This window comes from Rhopalosiphum maidis, chromosome 1, assembly GCF_003676215.2.
Source record: "Rhopalosiphum maidis isolate BTI-1 chromosome 1, ASM367621v3, whole genome shotgun sequence".
Lineage (NCBI taxonomy): Eukaryota > Metazoa > Arthropoda > Insecta > Hemiptera > Aphididae > Rhopalosiphum > Rhopalosiphum maidis.
In genome coordinates, this window is record NC_040877.1 from 47,651,531 (window position 1) to 47,665,414 (window position 13,884).

Consider the following 13,884-nt stretch of genomic DNA (forward strand, 5'->3'; position numbering starts at 1 on the left):
GGTCAATAAATAAAAATACCAACATTTAATAGTAAATTATAAAATTGAAGTTTATAGCAAATAATAATGGTTATGTTAAAACCCACAGATTTTAAAATATTTTAAGTTGTATACTTACCTATTTACATAGAAAACTATGTGTAACAGCCAAAACTATTACACTTTATTAACCATTTATAAATGGTATAAAGTAAATATTTACATTTATATAGTGTAAATGAAAAATAGACTGATATTAGAAGCTACTAGTACAATAAATGTTAATCCCATTACCTTATTCTAAATTAAAATGAAATATTCAAAAAAAATAACGTCTTTATAAATTAAATTAAATATACGTGTAGTCAGATATATAGTATATTAATATAAGTAAAGACAGTAAAAACATTAATACTAATTTTGTCAAATGTGTAAGAGTAAGATTTTCTAATTTAACATTTAAAAAATGTCTTTGTTATTATAATAGGTTTACATATTTATGTAATTCAATTAACTTTAAATTAGGTTTCCGCACAGCTAAATACTTGAGTATTTTATCCACCAAATTCTTATTACAAGGGACTAAATAGAATATAGATATATAGTAGAATGAATAAACCAAAATAAAAAAGAATCCATTACCCTTTTAAAATAAAAATTCTAAATTCTTAATATAAAATACAAATATTTTGAAGTGTCGTTCTATTTCACATTTCAAATAAATGCCATACTTTTCGATTAATTCTATTTATTTAAAATTAAAATAAATAATATAATATATTATCATTTGAAGGATAATATTTTGTAGTTTATAATGCGGTATGTGTAAATGGTACAAGAAAACAACCAAATCAACATTGGTTCGCAATTACAACGTTATTCCAATTTTTTTTTTTATGGGTTTTTATTTTTATTGTCTAACATTAAATGTTGTGGTCAAGCCAATGTGTTTAGTCTTAAATTGTGCTTTATATATCAAAACAATACAATTGCGATCAATTTACAATAAATTAGAGTGATAAAAAAATCACATGTAAAAATCTAAAAAAAAATAATATATAAAATTTAGTAGTAAATACTAAGTATAAACATATCTACATATATAATAAACTGAAAAAATAATAGACAGCTAATGCCGATTATGTTAACACTCGCGTTGTTCTATATAATAGGAGCACGCGGTTAACATTGGCCGTTGGCCGTTTATAATATAACAAAACCACAACTGTATCTCTAAAAAAAATACAAGCCATGTGTACAGAAAAAAAATCGGAAGACGCAAAACAAAAATAAGTAACATACACACTACTTTATCGATGTCTCGTACATTTGTGTATACTTTTCAAACTACACGACGACTCACAAGCAAAGAACGACCCGTAAACTATACACTGTACCTATAGTAATATTAGTAAAAAAAACAACATGAAAACCAAGGCGTGTGTAAATAAACGTAATATATACTTTTCTAAATATAACCCTAGTATACATATTATAATATTTTAGGGGCAAATTGATTTGGAAAAAAAACTAAAACAAACGCAACAGTAACATGTTGTTATACATTATTAATATAATATATTAAACTTATATGTACATTGTATACGGAGTGATCTATTTAAATGAATACGCTAATTTTCAATCAATTGTTATTATTAAAAATAAAAAATTTTGTAAACCAAACAATATATTGTTTCTGATTAAAATTAAAATTAAATTTTTATTTTGTAAAAATATAGATAAATATATTGGACTACAAAAATATAAATTCTATTAAGAAAAATTATTGTAGCCATTTAAATAGATTACCCTGTATCATAAAGATATGATGACAAAACGGAAGCACGCGCAAACGTGGCTGTCTTGTCGACGCATTGCAGTCATTTTCCTTACGTCGTATACCCCAATCCATCATGTTTGAAGTGTTGTCGTCGTCGTCAGGGTACAAACACGGGGCGAGAGTCGTGTGATCGTTACGTGCGTATACAAAATGCGGCGGCAACGACAATAACAACAACCTTGACCGTACTACTACACTTAACAATAATATAAATAAAAATAATAATTATAATACGATTACCGACAGTGGCACACATTCCCGGTGTGAGTCAGAATTTCAAATTGACAGCGCGAATACTTCGCATACAATGATTATACTATAAATATATTACAATTTTATAATACGGAAGGAGAAAATTTGATACACGATATCGTGGTGAGACGATCCCATACTATAACACGACAAAGAAAAAATTTATCCTTTCTTGCACCACCCGACATACCTACGCGATATTGTATTATTATTCTAATTGGCTCCATACGACACCCAGTGATGGAGGTTCAGTGTGGCATGGAGTATATATTATACCTATTTAGTGAGCGAACACATTATTATATAATTTAATGATAACAATATTTTACAAGTGAATTGTATTATTTTTTTGTCAGTCATACGAGTCAAGATGATTGTTTGCGAAAAATTATTCAGTAAAAACGTGGTGATATCGACTGAGTGAGATCATAAAATAGTTATTTGCAAATTTATTATATTTTGTTCGTATTATTATTAATTATAACGGACAAATCACGAGTCCAGCGGGACGAGCGCGTCATGCGAACCGATAGGATACGACGGCGTGACTGAAATCTTCAGCAATCGGCGCGCTCGTCGAGGACAAGGACTTTCCCACTGCGCACTCTAAACTCTGTAAACATGCTAACCACTATATACGACCACCGCCGTTGACACACGCACCGCCGCATTACTATCCCTTTGACGTATGTATAATACATATTAACATAAAAAAATCGACACATGAGGGCAACGCTATACGGCTTCTGATTGGCCGATTTTTTAAAATCCGTGCCCTTATTGTCTCTGATCATTTATATACAAATACATAACAAAATTCAGAGAAAAACGTCGTCAGCCATACAACGAACTACAATTTGCCATGCTGAGCATAGAAAGATTTTTCACTAAAAATGATGATTAAAGGATTAAGACTACAATTTATATATCAGTTTATTTAAATTAGATATTTTACATTACGTTAAACAAAATAGTAAGCTATTTTTCTAATTATTAATTAATTTCTAATTATTATTAATTACATTTTTTTTAATTTGTTGAAAGGCGCAACTCGATGAAAATATTTCCTCCATATTTTTTTTTACTCCCCTCCTTTCCTAAAGCAAGTACAAAATAGATGCGATTTGTTACAAAAGGCTATACCCTAAACATTGAAGCATTTTTCTACTGACAAAAAAAATATTGTAAAATCAATACATTCATTTCATTACCTTAACCTACGCTCAGAATCTAAAATGTTTTTTTTTTTTTAAGGGTGTCCTGTAAAGTGTAGGTATTTGTTCTAAATTTTAAGAACGAAAAGTTAAATCACACATAACGTGATATTTTCCAAGAAAAAATGTACATATATATATAATATGATAATTGTAGGCAAAATATGAATTTCGTATAACTACTATAGTCTCTCGTAACGGCCAAACATTTGGTAGAGGTTACATTTTAATATTATGAGTATTATTGACTGAATAAAGTAATATTAATATAATATTCTATTATAGGTGTATTTTCAACACAGAATGTTAACGTAAAATCTTTAGTTTAAAAAGATAATCAAGTGGGTACGATCCATTCTACTGTGCATTAAATGTCAACTGTCAAGTAGATCATTATTATAGGTGAATTAAATTTAAATTCAATGATATATAATTGTAAACAAAAACGATTTTGCGCAAAAATGATCTGTTGTCAGCCTATATTACCAAGTAATTCATGATATACTTTTTCGATATAATAGCTATTAAAATTATTTATTTTACTTTTAATACTAGAGTAAGAAGGTTGATAGAAAATGTTTTCCGAAAATATTGCATTTATAATATTATTAATATTTTAATTATAATAATAATATATTTTTATACCATATTATATCAAATTATATAACTCAAAATGTAATATCTTTCTGTAAATACCGTAGAACAGTAAAAGTTGATTCATAGAATAATATATAAAGATAGTAGTAATAATACCTTAAAATAAATCAAAATGTCATTACGTATTATAAAATTAATGAACGTAAAAAGTTCCTATGAATAATGTTTTTAAATTATAACAAAATAATTTAAATGAATAATTTTGTCTAAATTTGAGTTTAAAATACCTATAAAAATAATTGGCTGCTTATGTATTTTTAAATTTTATGATTTAAGTAAGAACTACTTATGAGAAGTATTGTATTACATTTTCAAAACTTAATATATATAAAATGATAAGTTTTTATGAGTTTTTATCTACAAAATTGTTTCCAAATTTTAAACAATTTTTGCGAATTTTGTCAAAATTCTAACTTCAAATACTAAATACGTAAAATAAATATTGTGACAAAACATTTTAGATACTTTTTAATTGGAAAATAAACCACTTTTTAGGAATATTTCATTATATTTTCAAGTAGTTTTAAATATTTATAAATCTTTTTGACGTTTATAAAAAAATCAATTATCTATAAATAGTTCAAAGTCAAAATATTTTGAAAATTATACCATATATACCAAAATAAAAATATAAATACTTAGTGAAAATTTCAGTTTTTGTAGTAATTCGTTTATGAGTTATAACAAAATACAGAAATCAATTTAGGTCAAAATTTGGTTTAGCATAAAAATTCCCGTTTTTCCTTCATTATTTTTTTGTTCATTCCTGTTACATAAAAATACTGAGGACTTTTACCTATTTAAAGTACAAACTAGATCCAATTTCTATCCAAAACCGAAAAGTTTAAAATCGAAACATTTTATCGACTACATATCATGTAATCCTACACAAAAAAAAACACATTGTAAAATCAATACATTCATCGCTCCACTCAGAATTTAAAGACTATAAGTAACTATAACAATGTTATGAACTTATAACTATATGACACTTATTTGTCTTAATACTTTTTGCATTAGCATTATGTCCTAATTCTATTAGTTTAATAAAGTTGATTAATTTTTTTCAAATATCCTTTTAATTCCCACGCCCAAGTACACTCATGAATAGTGTTATCAATAGGGCTGAGATTTGTATGTAAACACATATTTTTACTAAAACATGATACATTAAGTATTGTTAATGATAAATTCATTTCACATGATTTAAAATAAAATAAAACATATTTTATTTTACATATTTTTACATATTTCATCATAATCGTCATAATTGTCATTATTTGTAAAATTTCTGCTTTTTGTTTACATATTTTGTAAATGTTGATAATTTCGGTGGTTTAGTAGTATTATAGATTTATACTTCGATAATAGTATTCGTAAAAATTGTAAGTGTATAATGCGAATAGAAAATAAGTATATGAAAGTATTAGTTAAATATTAATAACTTGATTATAGTTTATCTTATTTGTTTCTGTTCGATAACTATACATTAATGATCTTAATTTATACTTTATATTCAACAATTATTAGGCAAAATATATTTACGAAATTACAACAGTGTCAGCACTTGCGTTCGCGTGGTTGTGAAAATATCTTTATATTTTTTAAATTAAATTGATTAGAAATTAGAAACAATTAATTGTATATTATTCAAAAATTATTTAAAATTTAATTTTAATTTTACACGTTAACATAATTTTTAATTTTTCTTGTTACATAATTTTTATTTTATACTACATATTATAGCCATTTTAACTACATATACATATACAAATATTTTTAGTTTTTTATAACATATTTATCCCATCCCTAGTTATCAAATATTTTTCAAACATTAAAAAATGTTTAAACAAAATGTGTTAGGTGAAGCATTTCATTTTAAATTTACTATGATAATTATTGATATACACACGAATATATAATGGCTGCTTACCATTTTTAATTAATTATAATGCTGAATATATTATGCTTATCTAGATTTTATTTATACTGACACATATATTAGATAAACCTTTTACGGATTATTTTCATTATACACGACTCCAGACATGAATATTGTAAAATTAGCATATATACATTTTTTTTTTAGGCTTCTCAGTTATTTTATTTCTTAGTAAGCTACGTTTGTTTCATTTTGAGTTCAAGTGAATATTTAATCTAAACATTTTTTATACAATTTCATCAAGTTTGATGTTTATAATGCAGTTTTGCAGCTATTATAATATATAAATATTGGCAAAACGTTGAATATTTAATAAACGTAAATACCATTTTGTCTAAATGCATTGTTTGCAAATTAAATTTAAATGTACTACACGTCAATAATAATAACTACAGTTTTTATATATTTTAACAAAACTTATTGCTTCTTTTACTATTTTTTTCATTATTGTATACAAACTAAGACATAATCATAAGACAAAAAAATAAATAACAAAATTCAAGGAAATTCCTGGACAATGAATGTCCAAAAAATGTCAAGAATTTTCAATTAATATTTTTAACTGCTAAAAGAAAATTGTAATTTTTCTTAAAAAAAATGTTTTAAACATAAACAATTTTAATAATCAATCTAATTTATTGATGTTTAATACGTATTGAAACTTAAATTCAGTTTTCACAAAAATAAAATGTTCTCTTTAAGAAAACTATACAACGAAAATATTATTACGTGATTTTATACATAAAGAAATAGAAGAAACCATAATATAGTGAAGAGACTTTTACACGAAAAAAAACACCGCTAACTGGAGATACACTTAACAAGTAGGTATATCATTATTTTTTCTCAGTACTGTTTTTATATGAAATTGTGGACAAAAAATATAGTAGAAATACCTAACTAGAAAAAAATAATTTTACTTTAAATAAAACACGATATTTTTAATTATAGTGGAATCTAAAAATACATATATAAAAAAAAAACGACAGCAAAAACTTAACAATTAAACATAAGCCCGTCAAAAAATTGATAAATTCTCCGTTACATGGAAAACATTGAACCACAATTTGGTTTTTGTGATCGAAACTGCAACGCGAAATATTATTTAAAAATTATAGATATCATCGAATAACGATTAATTAAAATAACTGAATACCAATGTTATCGTTTAGTTGCCAGGGTAACTGTAACTGTTAGAAAAAAATATATCCAGCAAAATAACATATATACTCGTATATTAACAGCATTTGCCGATGTAAAGTACTAATCTCGATCCAATCACCATAGAAAAAATTAAAAAAGACCACCATCACATAAATGTATCAATATCTGAACACACGTTTTTTATTTGGCATGGATAACTACTGAAGAAATTTAAGAAAGAGTGAATAAAATAACAAATACATTAAATTCTAATCTGTAGATAGAAGTAATTAAACTTTTCATTTTTTCAAGCTCTAACTAATGTCCAAAGAAAAAATAAAAATAATATTTAAAAAGCTATTCTTTTAAAACCACAGTTTCTTGATTAGCGCATGTAACATCCTTATATATAGTTAAGTTATAACCTAAATAATTAAGTAATCCCTGTCTATTTAAAAATAGGATAAATTTGTATCAAATTAGACATTGTATTACCTGATACTTATTGAAAACAAATTTATCTGAGAATTTGTTTTTTATGAACACTAAAACTATTGATAGCCCAAATTATTTTAAACTAAATATTCAATTAAATAAATAAATAAATAATAGTGATTTACTTACCTCTAGTTTGTGGATGATTCATTAAAATAGCTAATGGACACTCATCATCATCAAGTATATATTCCCTATTATTGTTGTTGATTATTTCTTTATTTTCTGAAACCCCGTTGTTCAATCCAGAATTATTTTCATTTAATGTGATTGCATTGTTTACCTATGTTAGATTAAGATTAAATATTAATAAGATAATTTAAACATATTCGTATAGTTGGAACATTTTATAAAAATGTATATAACTATACCTGAACAAGACAAAAGTTATGAGGATCCACTTTATCAAGACCATATTTAGCTAACATTTCTTTAACAACTTGTTGGGCAGTATCTCTAATAGATAATAATAGAGTTTTATATGGCACATCTCTACAAAGGGATTCTCCATAAATTTTGAGAGTGCCACCTGTGTCAGGGCCACCGTCTTTACTTCGAAATGCTTGCAATTTTCTTTCTAATTTTTGTTGACGTCGGCGTCGCATAACTGCTTCTGGATTAGAGATTGATCGAGTAAAACTGGTTTCTGGTAACTCTACAAAAAATTAATCAAACATTGATTTTGGTATTACATATATAATAAATCAAAAGTGTATACTTATATTACAAAATATTATTTATTGCACATTAACATTAATAATTATTATGAAATAATTTTCAGAAACCTTTTTATAGTTACAACACAATTACATATAATACCAATTCATTTTAAAAATCTATTTGAAAATTAACGATTGTTTATTAATATAAATGTTATTTGTATGAACTATGTCCAACCACAATGAAAATATAGAAGGAAGACTATACTTGAAAGTGATGCAAGTATGTCAATTTATATAATAGTAATAATATATCCACTATAAAAATGATAATACGACTGTAATATCCAATTACAATTAACATATCGTAAATTATCTTGCATGTATTCAAAAAGACCACAACTTTTATTTAGTAAAAAAATAAGAATAATATTAACAAGTCACTTCTAATCAAACCTACAATGATAATTTGATGTAAATTCTTAACCTGATTTGGAAGAAAAAATTGAGAATGAATGATTAGTTTGCAAGTAAATATAAGGAAAATATTATAAATATGACCAATTTTAAAATTTGCAAATTTTAAATTGAATACATTTAATTTATGTTTACCTATATTAAATAAATTATATACACATATTATATACTTATTATTGAATAAATTTAATAATCCTGATAAAAAAACTAAAATTATAATAGGTAAATATTACACATAAAAATATTATAAAAATTATACATTAATAAAAATTTATAAAGGATGTATGTATAATGTATTTATTAATTATTTTGAAAAATTATTTTTGAAAAGAATTTGTAATTTTAGTTTGTTTTTATTTTAATCTAATATTCCGAAAATATACTGTTTTGTATTAAAATGTCTAGTTTGTCACTCAAACTAAGAGCACGTCGTGTTACATTAGCACTCATGTTAACAACAAGAAAAGCACAAATTGAAATTTGAATGGCGACTGATTGTTCATTGTACAACAATTATATTCAACACGAATATTATTTAATTTTTTAATACCAATTTATTTCTAAATTACAACCAAAAAAGTTTATTTTCTACTATTTATTTTACGAAATTTGAGTCTTATAACTGAAGTGTTGAGTCTTATAACGGATTTTTTTTAATGTATTTTGATACGTCCGAACATTACCAGACGATTTTGAGTCTAATAAGTGACTGAACCTTATATCCGTGAGTCTTATAAGCGGCGTCTACTGTATATTTATAATTAAAGTTATATTGTTATAAACAATATTAATCACAGCTGATTAATAAGAAACGTTACATACCTAACTAACTTAACTTAAAATAAAGATAATAATTACAGAACTTGAGTAAGTACTAAAATATTAATAAAATACCAATGTAACATGCATTTATGTATAACTTATATGAATAATTTAAAATATAAAACGATTGTAAATTATATTACTTGCATTATACAGTTAAAAACTGTGGTTTTTAATCATAAAATATGCATGAGTATAAGTAGAAAATAATATATTTTTTATGAACAAAAAAAAATATTTAAGTATTCTATGAATAGAGTAAAATAACAATTCAAATGAAAAAAATGTATATAAATAGATATTGAACTATTTAAACCAATACAAAATATTGAATAATATTAAATATTATAGATAACTTTTAGAAAAATATCTAAAATATCTAAAAAAAAAAAAAAAAGGAAGTCTACAAAAAAAACTTATCAATATTGACAAATTTAACTGTCTACAATAAACTCCTTAAAAACCATTACTGTTTCTCAGGTTAAAAAGCCTAATTGTTGATTATTTTAATAAAAAAATTCATAAACTGAAATATTATAATTTATTACGATAAGAAATATTATGGTTAATGGTATGTATATTGCAGTGTTTAATTAGGCTTGATACATTAATTTAATAGTCATATTAATAGATTTAAATATTTTAATTATTGGTTATTTTAAATATATAGACAAAACCACATAAAAAATGTAAACAAAAATAAAATGTAATTACCTATGTTTTCATTTGAAATATCAAATTAACCTTTAATATTCTATATATTTTGACTTAGAACCGACAGTCACAGTATTATGGGTTCTATGAAAAGTAAATTTCATATGCTATAAGTTTGTTATACTTATAACAAAAATTGACTTGACTTAACGAAATTAAATAATTTTTATTATTAAAAATGAATAATATATTGCAAGAAAAATTGCTATTTTATTTTATATAATATGATTAGGTCGTACAATTATTATACCTGTGTATAGTTTTTCAGCAACACCGGCATCATTTTCATCATTTGGATTTAAACCGTGACTTTTTGCGCGATTAAGTTTTTCTTGCTTTTTCAACTGTTTCTTTTCTCGTTTTGATAGCTTTCGCTTAAAACTTGATCCCGCTTCTTGGAACGTCCCAGCAGGCATCTTTAAGAAAAAAACAATAGTTCGTTAAGTATATTATGCTTAACATAATTATAACCAATAAGTAGGTAAAATAGAAGTATTTAAAATAATAAATAAATATTTACATTTGTTTTTTCATCTATTCGACGTAATAAAAATCTGCCTTCGCGATCATCTTTATGCCAATTCAACTGTACTAATAATGGTTTTTCATCAACGCCCAATTTTCTTTCATCTATGTGAACAAAAAAAATTCAAATATGAACGTTTAAAAAATAAATAGAAATAAATTTCTAAATTTAATTTAATAAATAGTAATAACAATATTAAATAAATATATAAAACAAATGGATTACCTCCATTTTCATGTATTTCGTATAATGCATACTCTGGAACGGATAACATCCTCATATCAGGTCGAAATTTTTCAATAAGGGTTTCAATAACTGCCTGTGACGTTGCGTCAGATGCAACACGGATGCACTTGGTAGCAACTTTTTGGCCCGTACCAGGTTCTTGGAAGTAAAACCTCATTACACCGTGGAAAAGCAATTCCTGCAATTCAAAAAAAGCATAATTATTTGGTGGGAAATTGTTAACATTTAATGTAAGAAGTTTTGTCATTATATACCTATAATAGGTATGTGAGTAAATGTTACGAACACTTTAAAATGCGTCATCGCGGCATGCAGTGGTTCTCAATATCGAACAATGAATCATTACCGTATCATATTACTTATATTATTATCATTACTAAGTCTAAAATTATATTCTTAATAAACCAGTTATATACATTAATTAATATATATATATTAAATTGTGGAAATTTGTAAAATTATAGAAGTATATACATACTTTTTCAATGCTATTAAACTGGTGGGAGAATACGATACCATACATATTGGCTATTGTTTCAATGAATGCTACATTATTTTATGTACTACTAAAACCACCTGCCTATAGTTCCCACGGATAAACTTAAAGCGACAAAATACATTACTACCACACACAACATGCTACTACACTGACTAGTGACTATAATAATAAGACTGAAATATTAGTAGTATGTAAAACAAAAAATGTTCATATTATAACATAACTGTTATTACTACAGAAATTCAAATAAATGTGTACATGCTTATTGTTTGATACCATGATATGTGTACAACAATTTTTTTTTTATATTCAAATCTACTACAATTATATTGTAAGTTACGCGTGAATTGTTTAATTAAATTTATAAAAACTTTTTAATAACAACCATACATAGCTTATTTAAATATTTTCAAAAAATATATTCTACATAATAATATATTGACTTAAAAATATTATAACGAGGTCATAAATTATACTAAAACAAATAAGAAAAATTGTATTTTATACATTTATACACAGTTATTATTATATTTGATAAAAATTATAAGTCAAGTGCATGTTACTTTAATTATATACAAAAAATATTAATAAAAATCCTATTCATCAGCAAATTCCCGTGATTAAAAAATATAATTTACGTGGGTGTATTCAGTGGTCAAACCTTACTTTAACACAAATACACAATGCTATGGGTTCAGTTCCCAATACAATGATTAGTATTTATCAATGATTACTTATAATGAAATGTTTAACTGTGCAATTTTTTTTAATATTATTGAGATCGGATTAGTAGTAATTAAATACAATGCTGAGTCACTATATTCCTAAGACTATTCCTATTTCTATGTATGACTCAATTCACAATATAAGAATAATAATAATATAATAAATAAATAAAACAAGTTAAGAAAAAAAAAAATAATGATTTTTAAAAAATACAATAATAATTTCGAATTAATTCATATTTATACGTTAAGTTTAAATTACATAGTTATATATTTAAAATAATAATATATTTATATATTAATATTATTATTAATTCATACAAATCGGTACTGATAAAAACTACATTATTCTTATTTATTTTTTCATACGGTAAAGTTGTTTGAAAAATTAGTTTATAATTTATGTTAACATTTTAGATTTCCTTGTGCATTTTATAACCCAGATAAGCTATTTCACATTATAAGATAAACTGCGAAAAATACTGTTATACTTAGTTACTCGCACTTGTGGGCACATCCCTAATTTTTGCTTGCAATAATTGAAGTATACGTATTACATACGCCATATTAAGCTATTAATAAACAATCCAACCAAGTATAGGTACTACATTTATAACAATTACGCAACCTTGCTAAACTTCGACGTAGAAGAATGCGACAAGGTTAGGGTGTACACAAATACTAACGACATTAACAATGCGATTCATAGTATTATGAATTATTTTCATTTCTCTTTACTGTGTCTTCACTACTATACAATGTGACACATCATTGGAAATCAGAACATTGTACACAATGAATGCGTTCAATGAAATGTATATAAATATTATGTGTGTAGTGTGTGTACTACACACACACATCCATGTTAAATCGGATGAATGACCTGAAACGTGAATAATATATAGAATGTCTCTTTCACCGTTGTATTTATCCATTGAAACTTCTCCGGACTCCGATAATAATTAACCGTGGACGTTCCGCGAGCAAATCCCGGTCATCTTCATGCCAACGTGGAATATAGTAGTAACATAAAAAATAACTGGTTAACCAATGCGGTAGCGAATTAAAATCTTGTTAATATTATATTTAAGTTTTACTATTCTTAATGATTTAACTCAAAACTATACAGAATTCAATAAAAAAAAAAAAACAATATATATAATTCTCAAAATTATAATAACATTTATTTAAATAGACATTTGAAACAAAATTAAATTGATTACTATTTAAAATTTTAATTTATTTTACTTATTCAGATTATACCAGCGTGATTTATATGAAATACAAATGTTCAATAACAATTTAATATACTGAAACTGATATGCATAATAATATTATTCCATTGGCTTACTAATTAAAAATAGTACCTAAATGCATAATATTAATTATTTATTTTTATTTACTTTTTGTAAAAATAAAAATACAATTTAAGCATTACCAGAAATCATAATCAATAAATATGTATATTTGTAGATAACAAACAAAATTTTCACTGCAGCTACAATAATTAATAAGTATTAAGAGGACGTCACACCCGCATGTGTTGTCTCTGTCTTACAAGTGCGTAACATAGCAAATTTACGCTCAGCAGATCACGTATAGCTCCGTTAGTTTAAAAATTAGAGTTAATCGACCTATTATGAAACTTGATGGTAAGGAAATTATCAATGTTTGTATGTTAGTTTTTACGATAG

At 24.7% G+C, this 13,884-nt stretch overlaps 1 protein-coding gene across 3 annotated transcripts in view; it reads right to left on the reverse strand.

Moving 5' to 3' along the window:
- LOC113550247 (afadin) overlaps positions 1 to 13,884 on the reverse strand; it is a 62,357-nt gene that overhangs the window by 32,548 nt on the left and 15,925 nt on the right. For 2 of the 3 annotated variants that reach the window (XM_026951977.1, XM_026951978.1), the window contains exons 3-7: positions 10,946 to 11,144; positions 10,715 to 10,824; positions 10,445 to 10,610; positions 7,894 to 8,177; positions 7,652 to 7,805 (exon numbers count right to left, since the gene is read on the reverse strand). In XM_026951977.1, coding sequence (XP_026807778.1) covers positions 7,652 to 7,805; positions 7,894 to 8,177; positions 10,445 to 10,610; positions 10,715 to 10,824; positions 10,946 to 11,144 — 913 coding nt within the window. Of the gene's footprint in view, positions 1 to 1,872; positions 2,088 to 7,651; positions 7,806 to 7,893; positions 8,178 to 10,444; positions 10,611 to 10,714; positions 10,825 to 10,945; positions 11,145 to 13,884 lie in introns of those variants that run through there. The other variant, XM_026951979.1, reaches the window with a different exon arrangement.